We start from the raw sequence: 19,516 nt of genomic DNA, 5'->3' as shown, positions 1-19,516 counted from the left end.
GATGGAGCATCTTATATCGTGTCCTGCGTGCTCGAACTCCTGCACGCAGGAGGATCTTATGAGCGCTGTAGATAGCGCCATACTTGTTGCCAAGTTTTGGGCCGATACTATTTAGTTTGCCATGGACACGATAAGGAGAAGAAGAGTAAAACTACACCACTACTACCGCTACCGTTACTTTTGTGTAGTCTTAAAACGACATATCGTTCTAATCACGCTAATTTTCCTTAGATACAGTCAAAATAAACTTCTCTCGTTATGTTTACTGTCTCTTCCTTTGTAGGTACGAATATAAAATCTTGGTAGCTTTGTTTAACAATTTTGATATTGGTATGCATTGATGAATAGCAAATATGTTAAAATCTTACAATAGCCGGTATGTACGAATACTTATACAGTGTTAGTGGCATCGTAACGAAAGGTAATTAGGGGGATGATTCAGACAATGATTTTGAGTTGATATCAAATACTCTGCCAAAAATTCATGAAAATGTTAGTATTTTTTTATTATTCTCAGTTCTATACTTTTGCGACGGAAAATGCCACTTGATATTAACTGAGAATCATGGTCTGAACCATGTCCCAAAGTTTTCGTTACGATGACACAATATATCGACGACGGCGACAGTCTAATGACATTATTACAAAACGGGTTTTTGACTAACTACGTAATAAAGATTATGCGAGTATGTTTATTTTATATACGGAAATAACATAATAAATATCATGTGACATTTCTGGAAAAATCTACATGCTACAAATATGTATATTGAATAAAAATGCATCAGCACATTCCTGAAAAAGTTTCAGGTGTCGTTACGGTAGTTATTTAGCAACATAGACTTTGTGTCTGTGGCAGTGACATTCGGATTTATGAAACTTTTTAACCGACAATCTGAACGTATTTTCACAATTATATATTTCTTATTTAATATTTCATTCTCTCCGGTTTTATAGTGTACTTAATATATCCAAGATTTATTTTCCATGACGAGCAATGAACTTTAACAGGTACTTTTTTTGTTACTTATAGCTAAAAATGTGGACCCAAACCAATTTTTCTGTCACTAGTTAATGAAATTAATCATGAGAAAATGATAAAACTTTCACAATGTTTTTACTTCTTACGAAGTTACTTAAGTAAAATTAAATCGTTTAATATATAATCCGTAAGTAGCTGTAATTTTAATAGTTTGACCTTTAATTTAAAACATTACGATACAAATCTACTTTTCGTGAGACAATTTGGTGAGATATTCGTTTAATTATATTTGACACCTACATATCCAAGCTCACGTCCACAATCCCCAGTGGGGTAGCCACAGCCTTAAGCAACAAGAAAACAAGCTTACAACCCCTTCTAAAACGTACTCGTAAGATGGATATGATGAACCTTATGGTAACAAAACTGACAAGTGACCAGCACATCACTCATGTTAGAAAACTCCCCATCCCTGTTTCGGTTTTGCCGACATAATTGAACTAAGTTTATCAACTGCGTAACCAATTCCCTCCGCTAATAGAATCCAAATCTAAATTAGAAATTCGATATACCCTGCTATGAATACCTATTTAAAAGACAACGGGTATTTGCGGTACCCAGTAATTGACCGATTTGGCTCAGTTGGTTTAAAATAACAGGCCATTGTGCTAGCAGGCTTTGTTGTAGATCGCAATTGATAATAATATACCTAGTATGATTGGATGGATGGTACCTTTACATTAATTTTATAACAGAAATGAATTTTACGTGTAAAAACAAGTAAGTACCTACTTATACCGAACCATTAGCGATCAAGGTGCTTTAAAAACGGGATTTCAGTCATTTCAAAGGCTAGGATACATAAGCGAGTACTGGAAATTACTATGTTATTTGACCAAAACTATTTTTAAATGTAATTTTACATCCATAATTTGGATATGATGGAGTTCCAAGAAATCAGTTTAGAAGTTTACCCTGTGCTCCACACTAGATAACCTTTTACAAGTATTCCTGAAGAATGTACGGTCATGGATGCACGTCTCTATTCCGTTTTCTATCCATTTATTTACTAAAGGACGGATATTTTGAAATACTTATTTAAAAATTGGTGCGTTATTTCTGGTAGGTACAATGGTGCTTTTCTTATACAAACCATCTAACTTTAAGTCATAAGTACCTGTCATTTTCTTATCCGCCGAAAAGTAAAGGGATGAGTGATTGACGGCTGTTATTTTTAAATGTTGAATCAAAGAATTAATAACCCAGGCGAATCAAATAGGTATCTCGCTGGTATGCAACCCATTTGACGTGTGCTGTCAATTGAATTCTATGGAGTTATTGGCCGATGTAAAATTTTTAGACGATTGTTTTAGATTTCTGCCTGTCAATTATCTGTCCCTTTCTTTTTCAGCGGATAAGATAATGACAGGTATAGGTAACTTAAAATACAATCAATGGTGTGAACAGGAATTAGTATCAATATCTACTTGGTACGGCTTTCACACTCACGTCTAGTGATGGGCAGGGAAAGAAAAAATTGGGTGGGAAAGAAAAAATATCGGGAAAATATGGGAAAATAAAATAAACACCCGAAAAATTCCCGAATCATGGGAAAATATTTTTTATTTAATTATTTTTAATCTTATTATTATTTGTATGTCGTTTCCATGTCTCGGGTCGGGTCTGTCATGGAGTCCCGGACTTTTGGCAGGCGTGCGTGGGGCCGAAGCCAACACGTAGAGGCCCCTTAAGACAATTTACTCTAAATGAGTTGTGACACCAACCGGCGATTATCCCTGTATGCACTATGGGAGTGCACCCAAAGACAATCCCTGGTTCGTGTAGGACTATTGCAGATTATGGGAACAAAAGGAACTGGGCTATTGGGTTGGGGGTTAGTGAACCTATATACTGGGGCTATGGGGGACTATGGCGCCTGCTCGACTAATGTTAATAACAGAGATACATTGGGCAGGCGGTGACTCGTCACTCACTGGTTGGGCCACCTATCTAGCCGACGCGACTGGACGGCAAGGCAGCAACATGGTTGTGAGCATCTCAGGGTGTCAAGAGGTGTACACCGCTTTCTGCGAGGCGGTTTACCCGCCTTACCAACTCGCGACTTATGCATCTTTCACTTCCACCCTGCGAGCGTATAGCTCTAACGCCCCACTCTGGCTGGCCAATGAAGTCAAGCCAGAGGTGAGAGTCCTGCGGCCCCCGCTAAGGTCCACTCCGGCCAGCCAGTACTGTCACCATCTTTGTTGCTCTTCTTTGGACTCTCTCTAGTAGTGCAATGTTCTTCCGATAGTAAAGTCTCCATATTTGAAACCCATGTTCTAACAGCGGTTTGACGTAAGTAAGTTTTGTAAAGCCTAAGAAACAATTCCGTATCTATATGATAAAAAGCTTTTCTAATTATGTATAAGAGGGAGTTATCCTTCTTAGTGATTCCAATAATGTGTTCGTCCCACTTTAGATTATGTGTTATCGTTATGCCAAGGTCATTTTGTTTTTTAACACACTCGAGAGGTTTTGAGTCAATGGTGTAACTCAACGTGGGGTGGTTGCTGCCAACATGCAACACAGTGCATTTGTCTACGTTTAATGTGATTAGCCAATCTCGGGTCCAAGCAATTACTCTATCAAGATCATCTTGGATTATATTATGGCTAATAAGTGGATTCCCCGTTATTTTCGTGTCATCTGCAAAGAGTGATATATCAGACATGATACCATGTTTAAGATCTGTAAGGTAGATACTGAATAAAATAGGTCCTAACACCGATCCCTGCGGCACACCGCTGAGGACTTTTCTGGGAACAGAGTATGATTCTCCGATGCGCACAGAGAATGTGCGATTTGACAGGAAGTCTTCAATCCACTTCACGACATTGCCTCTGATTCCAAAGGGCTCTAATTTAGCAATCAATGGTGTGACAGGAACTCGATCAAAAGCTTTTTCATAGTCCAAGTAAATAATATCTGTAGGTATTCGTGCCTCCCAATTTCTTGCACAAAACCATGTTGCTCCTCGATGATGACATTCTCTCGTGTCAAAAGCATCCTATATATCCTATAATATGTAGATATCTTTGCATGGAATTATTAAAATCGAACATTCCATTCAAAATATATTACAAAGGAAATTTGAAAGTGCCGGTCAGAGAAAAAAAAATGTGTCAAACCTTTCGAGTAGATTGTTCTGAACATTTTTTACTATGACACCAGACGTGTATGACCATTAGTTTGGCTTTAATTGGATTTTAAAAATCTCGACTTGTCATACATTTTGTAAAAAATAATATTATGTCCGTTGGGAAAAAGAGGTATACAGGCGTATTACAAAGGACCGTTAGAACATTTATTAGTATGGCGCCAAACTTCTATGACCATTATTTGGACTTTCAGTTTTGGTTAATATGTTAAAATGCCAGCCACCGAAAAAAATACGTTGAATCTGTCTAATAGTTGCTTCTCAATATTTTTTAATAACACCAAACATCTATGACCATTATTTTGACTTTTATTGGAATTTACGTTTTAGTTTAAATATGAAAAATGCCGACCAGCAAAAATATCATGTTGAGAGTATCGAGTAGATGTCTGTTAACATTTTTTTCTATAGCGCCAAACTTGTATGACCATTAGTTTGGCTTATAGTGTATTTTAAAAATCTTGATTTCTTATTTATTTTGTATGAAAATAAAGTGCTTTGGGTAAAAAATGCGGTACGGCGGATTACAAAGGACCTTTAGAACATTTAATAATCTGGCGCAAAACATTTTTGACCGTTATCTTGACTTTTTATTCGTCTCTCTTTCCGTTTTGGTTCAAATGGGAAAATGTCAGCCAGCGAAACAAAATAAGTCAAATCTTTTGGTAAACGACTTGAACGACGTATTTTTACTATACTACCAAATGTCGACTTTGGCTTTTATTGGACTTTTTAATAAAACTTTTTTTTATACATTTTAACAATGACAACAAGCAGAGCTTTCCCAATGACTAGTTATTAGTCAGATAAATAGTTTGTGTTTTTGTTTTGTGTGTTGTTAGGTGAACTTCTATATTAATACTATCTGATTTTAGATATGACGTTGGCTGTAGTTTTTGCATTCGACTCAACGTTACGGCCATCTAGTGACCAAACTCGTATATTGGCATGACGTCTGAAGTATCTGTTAGGGAAAACAGGAGTCGGGTAGTTGTACTTTGCAAGTATGCCTATCACAATGTCCTGGTGCTACTCGGCCGATAACATAGTAGGTACCTCTATCACCCCACTGTTTATTCCTTGTATACACTTTTCTTTAAAAAAAGTAGTATCTTAAGCGTGTATCACCATCAGGTAAGGTAGTGGTCAAACGCAAACCTATTTTTCAAAAGACGACCACCATATTACGCCTTTAGCAAGATAGTTCCATTATCACTAGATAAAACTTTTTTTTTATTTTTGGAAAATCGAATTAAGTTCAAAATATTGGTCATAGTCGTTTAATGCCATAGTAATAAACATTCTGACGATCCTTTAAATAACGCGCCTGTTATATTTTATTTTTATACAAAATGAATCAAAAAACAAGTTTTTTTTTAATCCAACAAAAGCCAAACTAATTAATGGTCATATACGTTTTTGTCATAGTGAATAATGTTTACAGGTATCTTTTCGATAGCTTTGACTTGTGTTTTTTGCTGACCGGCACTTTTCACACAGAAACTATAACGTAAAGTCCAACAAAAGTCAAAATAATGGTCATAGACGTTTGGTGCCCTAATAATAAATGGTCAAATGGATAAGTTCTAACGGGATATACAAATATTGTTTCATGGCCGGCACTTCACATTTTCACCAAAAATGTATGAAAATTCAGTTTTTTTTTAATTCGAATAAAACCGAAAATATTGACCCTACAGCTTTGGTGCCATAGTAATAAATGCTCAAACGGATAAGTTCTAAGGATATATACCATTATTGTTACTTGGCCGGCACTTTACATTTTCACCAAAAATGTATGAAAAATACAGTTTTTTAAAATCGAATAAAACCGAAGATATTGACCCTACAGCTTTGGTGCCATAGTAATAAATGCACATATGGATAAGATCAAACGGAATATAGCAAAATTATTTTTTGGCCGGCAATTTGACTTCTGGGCCGAAATCCGATGATCTCCTTTAAGTTTTTTAAGAGTTCATACGACACTACGACAGAAGATAAATTGGGCATAAGTAGGCATACATTATATTTAAATGGTCTTTGTTGGAAATCCTTACTTTTAATACAAATATATGCGATAAAAAATATTTTCCCTTGAAATGGGAATTTTTCGGGTTTTTTCCCTCAGAATTGGGAAAATTCCCAAAACGCGGGAATTTTCCGGGTAAGAACCCAACACTACTCACGTCAGACAGAGTACTGCGGGCCGAAAGACAAGAGGGAAACCACTGCCCTATTTTTCCCTAAAAAAGTAGCATGGAGAGTGCTACACTGACAAGAGCGTGGCTCTTAAATTAGTGATGATGATCTTTTTGGTGTGAAGGTTATTCACGCAAAGACTTCGTAAACAAAACGCTTTATCTGCTCATAGTATAATATTGTGGGAAAGCTGAGGATATTTTGACGCTGCCCGGTGTTATTAGAATAAACCCGCCATTTTAAAACAATGTTTGCAGGAATAGTTTCACTACGTTGCGGTTTAATCTGAGTAAAGCCTCTGAAGCGCTTACGATATAAGGTTTTACTCAGCCTTTTGACTACTATTGGGTTCATGAACAAATAATTCATTAGCTTCTGTGTTTTAGTAAAATAACTTCGTAACTTTCATGGTCGAGTTTTCAAATAGCTACCATATTCTGAAAGCGGATTTTAAGTAGATAATACTGGAAATGATTGAAAAAATATAAGTTTCAAAACTAAAACCCGACTACGAATAAATCACGCTCTAAAAAGTAAGGAAATATTTTCTTCTATTCTCTGAAATTCTTCCGAATAGTGATGTTTAGGAGATATCCGTGGTCGTATGCCGTGGTAAGCAAACTCTGAGCTCGCCGCAATGCCCGCAATGTATGATACGCAATGTACGCCCGTATGATAAGCCTCTTAGTAACATGCCCGAAACCACTGACATCCTATTAAACAAAAAGATTCATATTCTCTAAGGAGTTTTTCTAAAAAAGCGTCCATACTATTTTTTTTTTTGGAGGAGCTCGGTGGCGCATCGGTAAACGCGCTCGGTCTGCGATTGTTGAAGTTAAGCAAATTTCGCAAAGGCCGGTCATAGGATGGGTGACCACAAAAAAGGTTTCATCTCGAGCTCCTCCGTGCTTCGAAAGGCACGTTAAGCCGTTGGTCCCGGCTGCATTAGCAGTCGTTAATAACCAGCAATCCGCACTGGGCCGCGTGATGGTTTAAGGCCCGATCTCCCTATCCATCTGTAGGGAAGGCCCGTGCCCCAGCAGTGAGGACGTTAATGGGCTGATGATGATGACTATTTTTTAACTACGTATAGGTACATTAAGTTATGTATATAGTACAAGTTCGTTCCCTCAAATTAACATGTTATGGCTGTTCAAATAAGGTGCAATATCAGTTGTAAAGTGTCGTTACACGCCGTCGCTTGGGACAAGATGCGCCTCGGACACTTTTTTACAGAGATTGGTTGTCTATTTGTTTATACGAAGTCTATGCCCGAATCGAATGATTTTGTTTGTTTCAGACTCGAAATCGGACGATTTCAAGAGTATGGTGATGAGGCACGAAGCAGCCCTGCTGTCGCTAACGTCCGAACAATATGATTTGCTGATGAAATTCGCCTCGACACTGCGCCGTCAACGTCATACCAATCAGATGAACTTGGTTTGTACCCTTGTACTATCTTCTTCTTCTATCGTGTGGGTTGTAAGGTGGATTACCAACCCCATCAACCCTGGTGTCAGAGTTATTATTGAGCCGCCATAGGCCCCTGATATGACTCATGTAACGACTACGTACTTAGTAGTAACCGGGACCAACGGCTTAACGTGCCTTCCGAAGCACGTATCATCTTACTTTTTGGACAATCAGGTGATCAGCTTGTAATGTCCTAACCAAACTAGGAATAACAAAGTGATTTTTGTGATTTACACCCACCGGGAATCGAACCCGGGACCTCCGGATCGTGAGCACATCGCTCAACCACTGGACCGCGAGGCCGTCCTTGTATTATGGTACATAAGTAACTATACTTCTACATTTTATTTTATTAGGGAAGCTAAGCGTCCTTACATGAGCTATGTCTATTCAATAAGCTCAGGGTTCATGAGGTCAGCCATTGATATCACAATATACACGAGAGACGAAGGGTAGCTAACTACATTTTTTTAAAAAATAAAATACAGGGTGTCAGTGACATCGTAACGGAAACGTCGAGGAATGATTCAGACCATGATTCTGAGTTGATATCAAGTGTTTCCGTTGCAAAAGTATGGAACTGAAAATACCTCTAATTAAAAAAAAAACATTAAAATTTTCATGAATTTTCCGACAGGAAATTCGACTTAATATTAACTCAGAATCATGGTCTGAATGATCCCCCTTAGTATTCGTTACTATGTCAGTAACATCCTTATAATCATTTATTCGCTTTGAAGGACTACAAGCGCAGATGATAATTACTATTTCATTTTGAATATATAATTATTATTTCACCACTTATTAATTTAACATACTTACATAAACTCACGCCTATTTCCCATCGGGGTAAACAGAGACTATGGAATTCCATTTATTTTTATTTTATATTATTTATTTTGGAATTTAACATTTGTCACTAAAATTTATACAATTTTAAATTTAACTTATTAAATGGCAGCTCTCGAATGAGCTTTGGCATAAATAAACTTAACATCATATAACAAGCAAAGGCCAATCAGCTAAGTACTAAAAATTCTGCTCGGTAGGCATGGGTACCTGCTACAAAATTCGGACGGTGTAACTAAATCAATTCACAATTTATTCAAAAAAAATATTAGTGTGGTGAGTCCCACGTCATAGAAGGAAACATTGAAGGGTATAGAGGAAGGGACCTAGGAGAACATTTATGAAACAATAAAAGAGGTCGTGTCGTATCAGCAGGTGAAGGATGAAAATAAAATGGAGTTCGCGTTTAGTAAAATACTTGTAATAAAAATAAGACACACATGCATGACTGTACAGTCATGAGCAATATAATGTATCCACTTTAGGACTCTGTCGCGATAACATATTTGACATTTAATGAGACTTACAGTTCAATTTGTCAAAAAAGTTAATGTGACATGGTACCAAAATGTATACATATTAAAACACTGTTTGTTTTATTGAGTTGAGGAAAATTACAATAATTATGCGTGGTTCGTCACGCTCAAGAAGGACAGTATTGCCATATAAAAAAAACTTAGGTGTTACCACTTATTTTATTAGTAAAAAAATATTGCCAGTTAATATTTTAATGTTTCCAACAATGACAGGACAAGAGTTATACAGGACTTTTTTTATAAAACCATAGCTGGAATGGAAAGAGGAATGACGATTACTCCGCCGAGAAGACCGCAGCTTTTAAATAATGGGAGAGAAAGCCACGTCATAAAAAAACTATAGTAACCTTTTGTTACTGTAGTTAATGATAATGAGGCTTCCAAAGTCAAGGTCTTAGGTAATTTCGTTTTGTACACCAGTGCATTCACATAGGTACCTACAGCGATGGTTGCTTATGTTATAGCACTGACCATACATTCAGCAGATCTACTATAAGTACAAGCTTATACATAAGTACCTAGTTGTTTTATTGGTCAAGTCAGGGGCATTTAGCGGGTCAATAAATCAATAATAACGCTGACACCAGGGTTGATGAGGTTGGTAATCCACCTTATAACCCACACTATAGAAGAAGGCAAGCTTTTAGTTTGCAAGAACACAAATCTAGTTACAGTCTCAAAGATTTAGTTCTTAACTAACTGAAGTCGACACGTCACACGTGCGATTCGTTGAATACTTCTTAAAGCTACGTTGGTGCTTCTATCGCTTCTATATTTTATTTGTTTATTGACCTACTTACTTAAGTATTATTCAACTTAGGGAATAGTGCAAGTTTGATCAAAATTGGCTTAGTAGTTTTAAAGTTATAACATTATTACATTTTATGGAAGAAAAACAACTATCTCGTTGATGTATTTTGTATGAAAGAATCCCTTATCATACTTATAAGGCAACGTGAAGCTGTTAGATGTTATTTAATTGCAGCAGACGGGGGTACTGGTGTGGATATGGGACTGGGGTAAATTTTGATAACGTGTGAATAGGTAACTGATACTTTTATTTAATAATATTTCTTACTCAAGCTAAATTAAAAAAAAAGTAAGAAATAAAAAATATAATATATAAAATCAGTCATAACTTTGCACTTCCAATACCTCCTTACTGTGATTGCCATAAAAAATCAATTATAATTTAATAATATTTCTTACTCAAGCTAAATTAAAAAAAGTAAGAAATAAAAAATATAATAATATAAAATCAGTCGTAACTTTGCACTTCCAATACCTCCTTACTGTGATTGCCATAAAAATTCAATTATAATTTAATAATATTTCTTACTCAAGCTAAATTAAAAAAGTAAGAAATAAAAAATATAATAATATAAATCAGTCATAACTTTGCACTTCCAATACCTCCTTACTTTGATTGCCATAAAAATTCAATTATGATAAGCCACTGAAAAGCTCATCGCGTTGTTTTATTTATAGCTAAACTAGACTTTATTTTCTACTGGATTAGTTTTCACAAGGCCGGAGAATCGCAAAAAGGCTACAAGTATTCTGTCGCTAACTTTGCTTCGGTTTTTATAATCTTGTTTTATTTTCAATGTGTTCGTCGTAATAGCGTGACCGTTGCAGGTCATTACCAAGGACTTTGGTTCATTAGTTTTTGTTTTTAGATTTTTCCTTCGAAATGATGATGATCTTTTAATTTTACAATATTCCTCGCCTTATGGTTGTCTGGACGAAATCGCTTTAAACGGTAAGGCCGCCATTTGCCATGTGCCTAGTTATTTTGGCGCAATAAAGTATATTTGTATATGTATTGATAGTAGAAACATAATAAGTAGGTACTTATTATTCATACTCTCTCGTTCTCAATAGTTGGTTTAGCCTTTCAGTAGGCTCTATAGAAGAAATGACGTATGAAAAAACTTCTTTATCACGATACGATTCTAATACCATTTTTTGCTAAGTCGAATTGGAACTTTAGGTATTTATTTGTGATTGTGCTAAGTAACTGTACCTAGGTCATTCACCCTGATCAGAATATTCGAACTGTGGGTAACCGCGTTTGACCCGCTTCTGAATAGGCATAATATTTTTTCGCAGAATATAGCATAGAGTTTCTAAAAGGAGTCACCGAAGCTAAAAACTTTTTCACTTTATAGCTGTGATACATATATACCTACATATGATTCATTTGTTTCGTAACAATTGGCCGATTTTAGAATTCGAAAACGTTGATTAACCCTTGACGAGAAATTTTTATGCGTTAGCTTAGTTTATATGGTAAGGACCTCTAAAAAGTATTGATGGAATTTATTTTGAAAGCAATATTGCAATTTGACTTGTAAAAGTACGAGATGGCAATGTACAGAAATAGCTAATTGCTCTTTAGTGATTATTTAAATTTTTAGATCCCCTGATCACATCCTGATGCCCCAAGCGTCAGATTAGACGTAAACTCTTAGTCTTAAACTGTTCTTTATTAAAACTTTGTTTTGTGTGTTCCTTAAGAGGTAATAAATCTTACTGGGGAGGTTTGCGTCGCAATAGCGTCCTTCCTCGCGACAACTTTTCTAATCTAAATACGAACTGTTGCTGGGGTACAGTGAGACCTAGTACGCACTATATATTTAATCTGATTAGTATAGTTAATTTATTTATTTATTCTGTACACTACGTACACCTTCACTTAATCTTCTTTTCACCCAAGGTTACCTAAAAGAGATTTCTAGTAGAGATAAATCGACTTTCTGTTACTTACATCTTTTCTTGTTATACAAGTTACAAAGAATCATATTATTTTATCTTAATTATCTGAAATAATAGTAGGTGTGTATCCACTTTTTTCCAGGGAAGAACTCATTAAAATATTAAATTAATCAAAGATTTTGAATAATACATATACCTACATTACTTAGATACCCCACATAATATAAAACATCCCCATAGAAATAATGAATGCCCAATTGTATCAAATATCACGCCAGCAGCTAATTGCTATAAATACATTTTCCTTGAAAGTTGTGAGAACTTTGGCACATTGTATTCGAATACTCGCATGTAGATACTTCAGTGTAACTTTTCTACGAAAATACATTATTCATAGGCATAATACACGTAAATCCATACTACTTAATTATGTAAATTTGAAAGTGAAAAAAATAAAAGTTACTCCGTCTATTACTTTTTCACACCTAAACCGCTGAAATGCTTTAGCCAATGGATTTCAAGTCAATTATTAGGCATTGAGATATTGGATCAAAACCCAAGGATAAATAGTGTACTTTCCATGACGTTTTTGACGTTCAAAAAGCGCTAACTTTGTCAGCCATAACATACATAAACTGCCTATATACGTCCCACTGCTGGGCGCTAACTTTGTCAGCCAATTTTGAAAAATAAATATTTTTGATTTTGTTTTTTGAATAAATGTTGATACAACCGTGGTCCACGTTGATATAGCGACAGGCGAAAAGCTAGATTTATACATTATTGAAGTGGACTCTCACGGCCGAGGTTCAGGGCGTTGTCTCAGAGGATTTGTTGGAAGAAATCGCTCCAAGCAGCCTGATAAACTGATAAGCGTTGAACGGGAAAACGTTGACCCCGAAGGTGGGGGGTGGGAAACGGGGGCTCTGTCGCGAAATGAGTAACTGGGTCGTTGGATTATTCCACTAAGTGCACCTAGATGCCAACACAAGTAGGTTCCAAGTAGGCTACCAAAAAGCTTGCATGTCTTCTGATGCCTGTGGCTCTATCTGTATGTGTAGATAAAGCAATAAAGTTATTGAATATAGAGTATATAATCTAACAAAAAACAACATAAGTACATAACCAGTAATCTGCTCCGCAATCGGAGAACGCCGATTTGAACCCCGGTACCGGACTTGCGCCAATGAGTTATTAATATATCTTAAGTGCAGTTTTCAATAACATACTTGCCTCGACCATTATAGACGGCGATACGGCTCACCTAACACGTTGGTCTAAAATAAAGCTCGGAAAGGTGTGGATACTTAGTTTATCTTGCGATGGATGTAACTCTGACTACCCCATTGAGATAATTTATAGTCATAAGCTTATGTTGTAAGTAATCAATTCAGCTGTGTACCAACCCGGGCAACGCCAACGGAGTTACTTTGTAACTTAAATGTATAATTAACTAATTAAATTTTCAGGAGTGCGCATTCTGTAAGAACAATGGCGAATCAGTGTCGTGGTACACGTCACACGCGTTGCGGTGCTGGCGTGGGCGCGTGCTGTGCCCAGTGTTGCGTGCGTACCGCTGTCCGCGCTGCGGCGCGTTCGGCGACCGTGCGCACACGCTGCGCTACTGCCCGCTGTCGCTTGATGACTGTCGGCACGATGACTCTCTCCCACAGGGCTCGCAGGTAAGGAAAGGTTACCCACGAAATAGAAGAAAAAGTTTGAAAAGGCCAAGGGAGTGTGAAACGCGCGCCATACAAGTATGACCATAATGACCAAATTCATACTTCAACTTTGTACTCCACTCGTCCGCAAATTTTACGGCGCACGGAGATCCGCGAAAATATATTAATTAAAAAGTTAGTCTTGTATATTACAACCTACCGTCTTGCCGTCCTGCAGTCTTGTATATCATGCATGGAGATCTTTATCACAGGAAAGATAAAATAATACTCAAACACAAAAATAATACTCAATAATATTAATACTTTATGATCGGCTATTTATCAAAACAATACTTTTTATGCATTATCTTACGAATAGTAATAATAAAATTAAAACCTATCAGATAAAATATACATTGCCGGTAAAGTGGCTATGGAATTTGAAAAGTAGTAATCTTAGTTATTTGTTTGCAGGAGAAGTAGTAAAAGAGGGTGTGGTTGAACCGGCGAAAGTGGTTCAACCTCTTTCTTCTATGCCGTTGATATCACCAGCGCAGGCGCGTGGTTAGCCCCATGCTGCGCGCGTACTGTTGCCCGTTACATGATGCGATACTGTCTGCTGATAATACTCGATGATAGGCATGAGCACTCGCTATCACTAAAACAAATCTCCATAATTTACATGATTAATCGATAAATTACAAAGGCTTTTTGACAAAAGCCAATGGTGATTGACCGGAAATATAAAAACAACTTCATGTGACCCACAAATAATATTTATTGTCATTTTAGGACACGATTAATTACATACAGTCAAAAACTGAGATTAAAAAGGATTAATTATTAAGTATTTTATCTATCTAATTTATAAAGCAAAATACGGCCATTACGTTTGACAGTTATTTTGGAAGAGGCCGGGCAGAGACAACAAAACTCTATAGATAAAAATAAAGGTCTATGACAACTAGTAGTATTGCTCACGATAAACCGATAACAAGGGTGCATATTCAATATAAATAAGCATTAAAAACAAGTCGTATACATTATTGACGCATCAATAGAGTTTTGTTTACCTATAATATCACACGAAAAAATTTAATAAAAGCGAATACAGAACAGTTGTACGTGACTACTGCTTACTTATTATGAATACGTAGACAGAGACAGAAAGTAATAATAATATATAATAATAATAAAATGTATTTTTGTTCCAAACTATTTAATAACTATTGGTACAATTAGATAATGCTAGAATATTACCAATTTTAAAGCACTGCTGGCATTTACAATAGTTACAACCTGTGCTATAAGTACCACCAGCTATCTTCCATTTGTACAATAATGTATACCTACTTATAAAAAAGAGTGTTCCGTGCTACCATCCCAGACGTGCCGTAGAAGTCGATTTAGGGTGACCTGCCAATTACTTAACATCATTTATATCTCGCATAACACGACTGTCTCTGAATATACCTAAGCACACCTCGTAATTTCTCACATTATCTTATGTTTAATGTCAATTGTTATCGAGATAGCGAATATAATATACAATCGTTATCATGAAAGCAGCTCTAATGATTTTGATAAAATAAAAATATGGATGAGTGTGTTTGGCCTGGTACTGATACTGATAGAGCGATCGATCAAGGTTTCAAGTTCGAGGAAAGTCTTGTGATTAGTTCACATGGGAAGATTAATCAGGTACCTACGTCTCTATGTGGATATAATCATTGATGTATTTATATTAAATGTTACAGAGTATATGATATATGTACGTGTGTTTCGGTAAATAAGCTTTTAAAATCACGTGGATGCATAAATGATACTAGCTTTCTGCGACTCCATCATCGCGGACTTCATAGAAATCTTTCATTCCATCCCCTTTGTTTAACCTTGTAGGGGACGAATGTCTAGAAAAGTACTTAAGCATAAACGAAGGAATAGTATTACGTCGTAGGTACTACGTATAGAACGGCAACCTCTCCCCACCTCACCCCCTCGGTCTTACTTTAGGCTTCAATCGTATGGGCGTCAGACCTCACACGCGGCGTGTACGATAACGTTTATGTTTTTATTTGTGTGCTGTTTGTTTGAATTAACGTTTTCTCTCTCTCTCTCTCTCTCTCTCAATGTGTAGTGTATGTGTAAAACGAAGTGTTTTGTATGAAGTGTCCGGGGTGTGACCTAAGTGTGTCAAGTCAACGTACTGTGTGTGATTGGACTCTACATGTCGAATGTGACTTGTGTTGTGACGGTCACCAGACGGCAGGTGTTGTTGATTGTTTGGCAAGAGTAGTGTTTATGACCTACATCGGTGTGTAGATAGTGAATCTGATGTGCCATGCCAAACACCCGGCATTTCCACATAAGCAACGAGTAGGAAGACAAAACGGCCATTATTAAATAAGATGTCGCTGTCGTAAACTTGATTCGCCACGATAAGCATTCTAGTAGATATATCTTGTTGTTTTTTTACTATTGAAATTGTGTAACCGTGTTCGAATCCCGGTGAGGACGTACCATAATTATTTATTTTTTTTGGACCTGACTTATTGTAGATTTGCCGCAGATGGCATTAACTACTTGGCCGGACAAATGGGGAGCGCTGAAGGCTCTCACCCGGTACAACGTTTAAGACAACAGGCCTGAGGGTGCCCAGTTGGGCGCGAACCTCGGCTCAGGGCGTCGTCTGAGAGAGACGTACCATAAAAAACACTTTCAGGTTAGGATAGAACATTACATACTGAACATCTGATTGTCCGAAAGTAAGAAGATCCGTGCTTCTGAAGGTTGTTACATGAGCCATGTTAGGGGCTATTGGCGATTCAATAATAATCTTCTAGTTGGTAATGCACCTCACAACCCATACAATAATAAGAAGACTGCTAACGGTAGGTTTGTCATAATTTTAGCAAGCAATAGCCAAATGAACATTACCTATGTTGAGTGATCAACGCTTTCCCACGCTCTTTCCCGCATAACATACCGGCATAGAAACATAAGATTACACGTGTATTTACAATTTTCTACTGAGACGGAAACCACAGAATAGGCTACTTGACAACCTAGTCAAATGAGACACTTTTTACGAACCGTCAAAACGAAAGTTTTCTTTGGAGTTTGTACCGTCCTGTGACGTCATCATTAAAAGCGCTCAAACGTTTTACTTATTCGAAAATAAGTCGAAAAGTAAAATGAGATTGATTTTTGATCATCTTAGACTGGCTTCTATTTCAAGATTAGCATTTTATGATTAATCTTTGACCCAGTCAAATACCCAATTCCACTAAGATCTTGCAACACCACTTTCACTTCTTCCACTCACATCAAAATATTAATAAAATGATCGCGTTTTTGTGAAATCGCCATATTCCAGAAATTACATCATCGGTTTTCAATTATATTAGCTGTGGCCTGCCCTTTGGCACTATTGCAGAGTGCATCTATTCCTGTCGTATCAATACAGATTACAGTACTAAATGTGCACGCAATTGGACAAACACATTATCTAACTGGCACGACATTATTAATTTATTTTGATAATTAACCCCTAATATGCTGCACTATCCCGCTACATCATATACGTACCGAATGTTAAATATCTCCTATACTCAAAGGTTGCATGGAAGAGATTGCTTGCTACTTAGCAATAAGGCCGTCTATTGTACTCTTTCTATTTCTCTAGAGTGAATAGGCATTTGCTAGGTAAGCGTGTTTCAATTTTATTGCAATTTATTAGCATGTACTATCATGAACAAGCACAAAGGAAAATAAAAATTTATAGGTGCCGCGCAGGCGAGCCAGCGCGGGCAATTACTGTGAGATCTATTCGAAACAGATGAAAGAACGTCGGGTTCCAATTTCAAAATTCGAACATATACTTAAGCTAAACTGATAAAAAATAAAAACAACGATCCACGCGCTGCCTTCACGATACAGGTGTAAACTATATTCCAGGGGGGGGGGGGGTAAACCTAGCTCAGACGCTGGTGGGGAGCGAAGAGTTGCCGCTCTATAATATGTAGTACTATTCCTTATTCTATGATTCAACTACAATATATTTAAATCATAAAAATAATGATGCTAGTTCATTCACTTTATATAGAGGTTAGTGACATTAAATCTTGGATGTTTAGAAGATTTTACTTATAATACAATTAATTTATTTCAATAATAGGCCTCATTATCCGCACGAAGACATCTACTTAATCTGAATTTTAACAATGATGCTTATTACAATAACATTATAAACCACACAATAACAGCTAATGAGCACACAAACTCATAATTGCAATTTTCCATTTCAGATCTCTGGAGGGTGTCCTTGAGTTCCACGTGGCTTCACTCAATAAATGCTTTTCTACTAGTTCCGTTTTTCATTAAATCTAAAAATAACAAGGAAAATAAGAGTAACTCGTGTAAAATGAGTATTGATTTCTTTTCAAAATTTACCTCCTTAGGTTGATTTTTATGAAATAGTATTTTATGCAACAGTTGTATAAGAAGGGTCAAAAAATGCGAGTGGCGTGAGTTGCGATGTGAGCCTTGGCGAACATCGCAATAAGAGACGCCACGAGCATTTTTTGACCTAGTTATACAACGTTGCATACAATACTTTTTCTACGACGACGTAATTTTAAATGAAACAAAAATTTTCCAATTTATTTTCCAACGCGCGGGAAAATGGCGGCAAATGTATACTTTTTTTTTATAGTATATATATGGCACCAAACAAAGTAAAGGTGCCAGTTTCCAGGTCAAAAAAAAAAAAACAACAACAATGCTTTTTTGGCGACATTATAGTACAGTTACACTTTGTAAACAATGCTTTTATAGGCCATAGAGCGTACACTTTTTCAAAGAGTTTAATTATGTATGTACTTATATTAGACTTTTTGGTTATTTAAATGTCAGATTAAAGTAGAGGAGTAGAAAAAGATTTTTATGAGAGAATTTTGAGCTCTATGTTTTTGACTAGTAAGAGTCAGAGTAGCGAAAGGCCTCATGTTACTTTACACTTTTTTGACACGTGTGCCAATGCCTTGAATACCATAATTTACTACTTGACCGGGTCAAACGGGACCGGACCGGATACTCGCGACGACACTATAGGGAAGATGGACTGGAAGACGGTTGATGAACCTGGAACTACTTTGGTGTTAGCGTCCTAGACATAGCATACCTATGACTTGCACAGTGACTTGCAATCTTCGCAGTTACCAAACTTCATTTAAATCGGTTCAAAAAAGGTAACAGAAAGACTAACAAACAGACAGATTTACTTATGCATTTCTTATATTAACAAGATAGAATAAGGATATAGTTTGCATACATTTATACGAATTATGAATAAAGCATTAGGTATATCTACATATTTTACATATCTGAGCATACGAAGATCAAATTTTGCATTTAATTTAACACATTATTAGCATAATGAAGGCATTATAAACGCCGCAGTTTTTCATTACCTATTTATCAAGACGATGCTCTTATTATTTTTCTATTTAAGTACAGTCATGATAAATATAATGTACCCACTTTAGGACTCTGTCGCACTAACATATTTGACATTTAGTGAGACTTACAGTTCAATTTGTCAAAAAAGTTAATGTGACATGGTACCAAAGTGTATAGGTACTTATTGAAAAGCTTTTAGATACTCTTTGTGCAGAAAAACTAAAGCATGTATTAGTATTAGGTATAAGTACACAATGTAATATACATCTTTTGGAAAAGTTCTAATCGTAAGTACCGTCTGGCAGTGGCGAATGAATCATAATGATATAATCTATTATCCATGTGAATGTAATCTGACGGGACAATCAGGGAACATCGCCACATACGTAAGCGTGGCGTATTCTAACCCTAATAAAAA

The 19,516-nt window shown here is 36.4% G+C and overlaps 1 protein-coding gene across 2 annotated transcripts in view; it reads left to right on the top strand.

Annotated features, from left to right (window-relative positions):
- LOC126371932 (uncharacterized) overlaps positions 1-18,004 on the top strand; it is a 36,551-nt gene extending 18,547 nt beyond the window's left edge. The window contains exons 4-6 of one of the 2 annotated variants that reach the window (XM_050017385.1): positions 7,702-7,841; positions 13,447-13,659; positions 17,946-18,004. In XM_050017385.1, coding sequence (XP_049873342.1) covers positions 7,702-7,841; positions 13,447-13,659; positions 17,946-17,966 — 374 coding nt within the window. In that variant the 3' untranslated portion in view covers positions 17,967-18,004. Of the gene's footprint in view, positions 1-7,701; positions 7,842-13,446; positions 13,660-16,196; positions 16,233-17,945 lie in introns of those variants that run through there. The other variant, XM_050017384.1, reaches the window with a different exon arrangement.
- The last annotated feature ends 1,512 nt before the right edge of the window (positions 18,005-19,516 follow it).

The sequence above is a fragment of the Pectinophora gossypiella genome, chromosome 13 (assembly GCF_024362695.1).
Source record: "Pectinophora gossypiella chromosome 13, ilPecGoss1.1, whole genome shotgun sequence".
In the NCBI taxonomy this organism is placed as follows: Eukaryota; Metazoa; Arthropoda; class Insecta; order Lepidoptera; family Gelechiidae; genus Pectinophora; species Pectinophora gossypiella.
The sequence above is the reverse complement of the archived record's forward strand: the minus strand, read 5'-3'. Positions and strand labels throughout refer to the sequence as shown.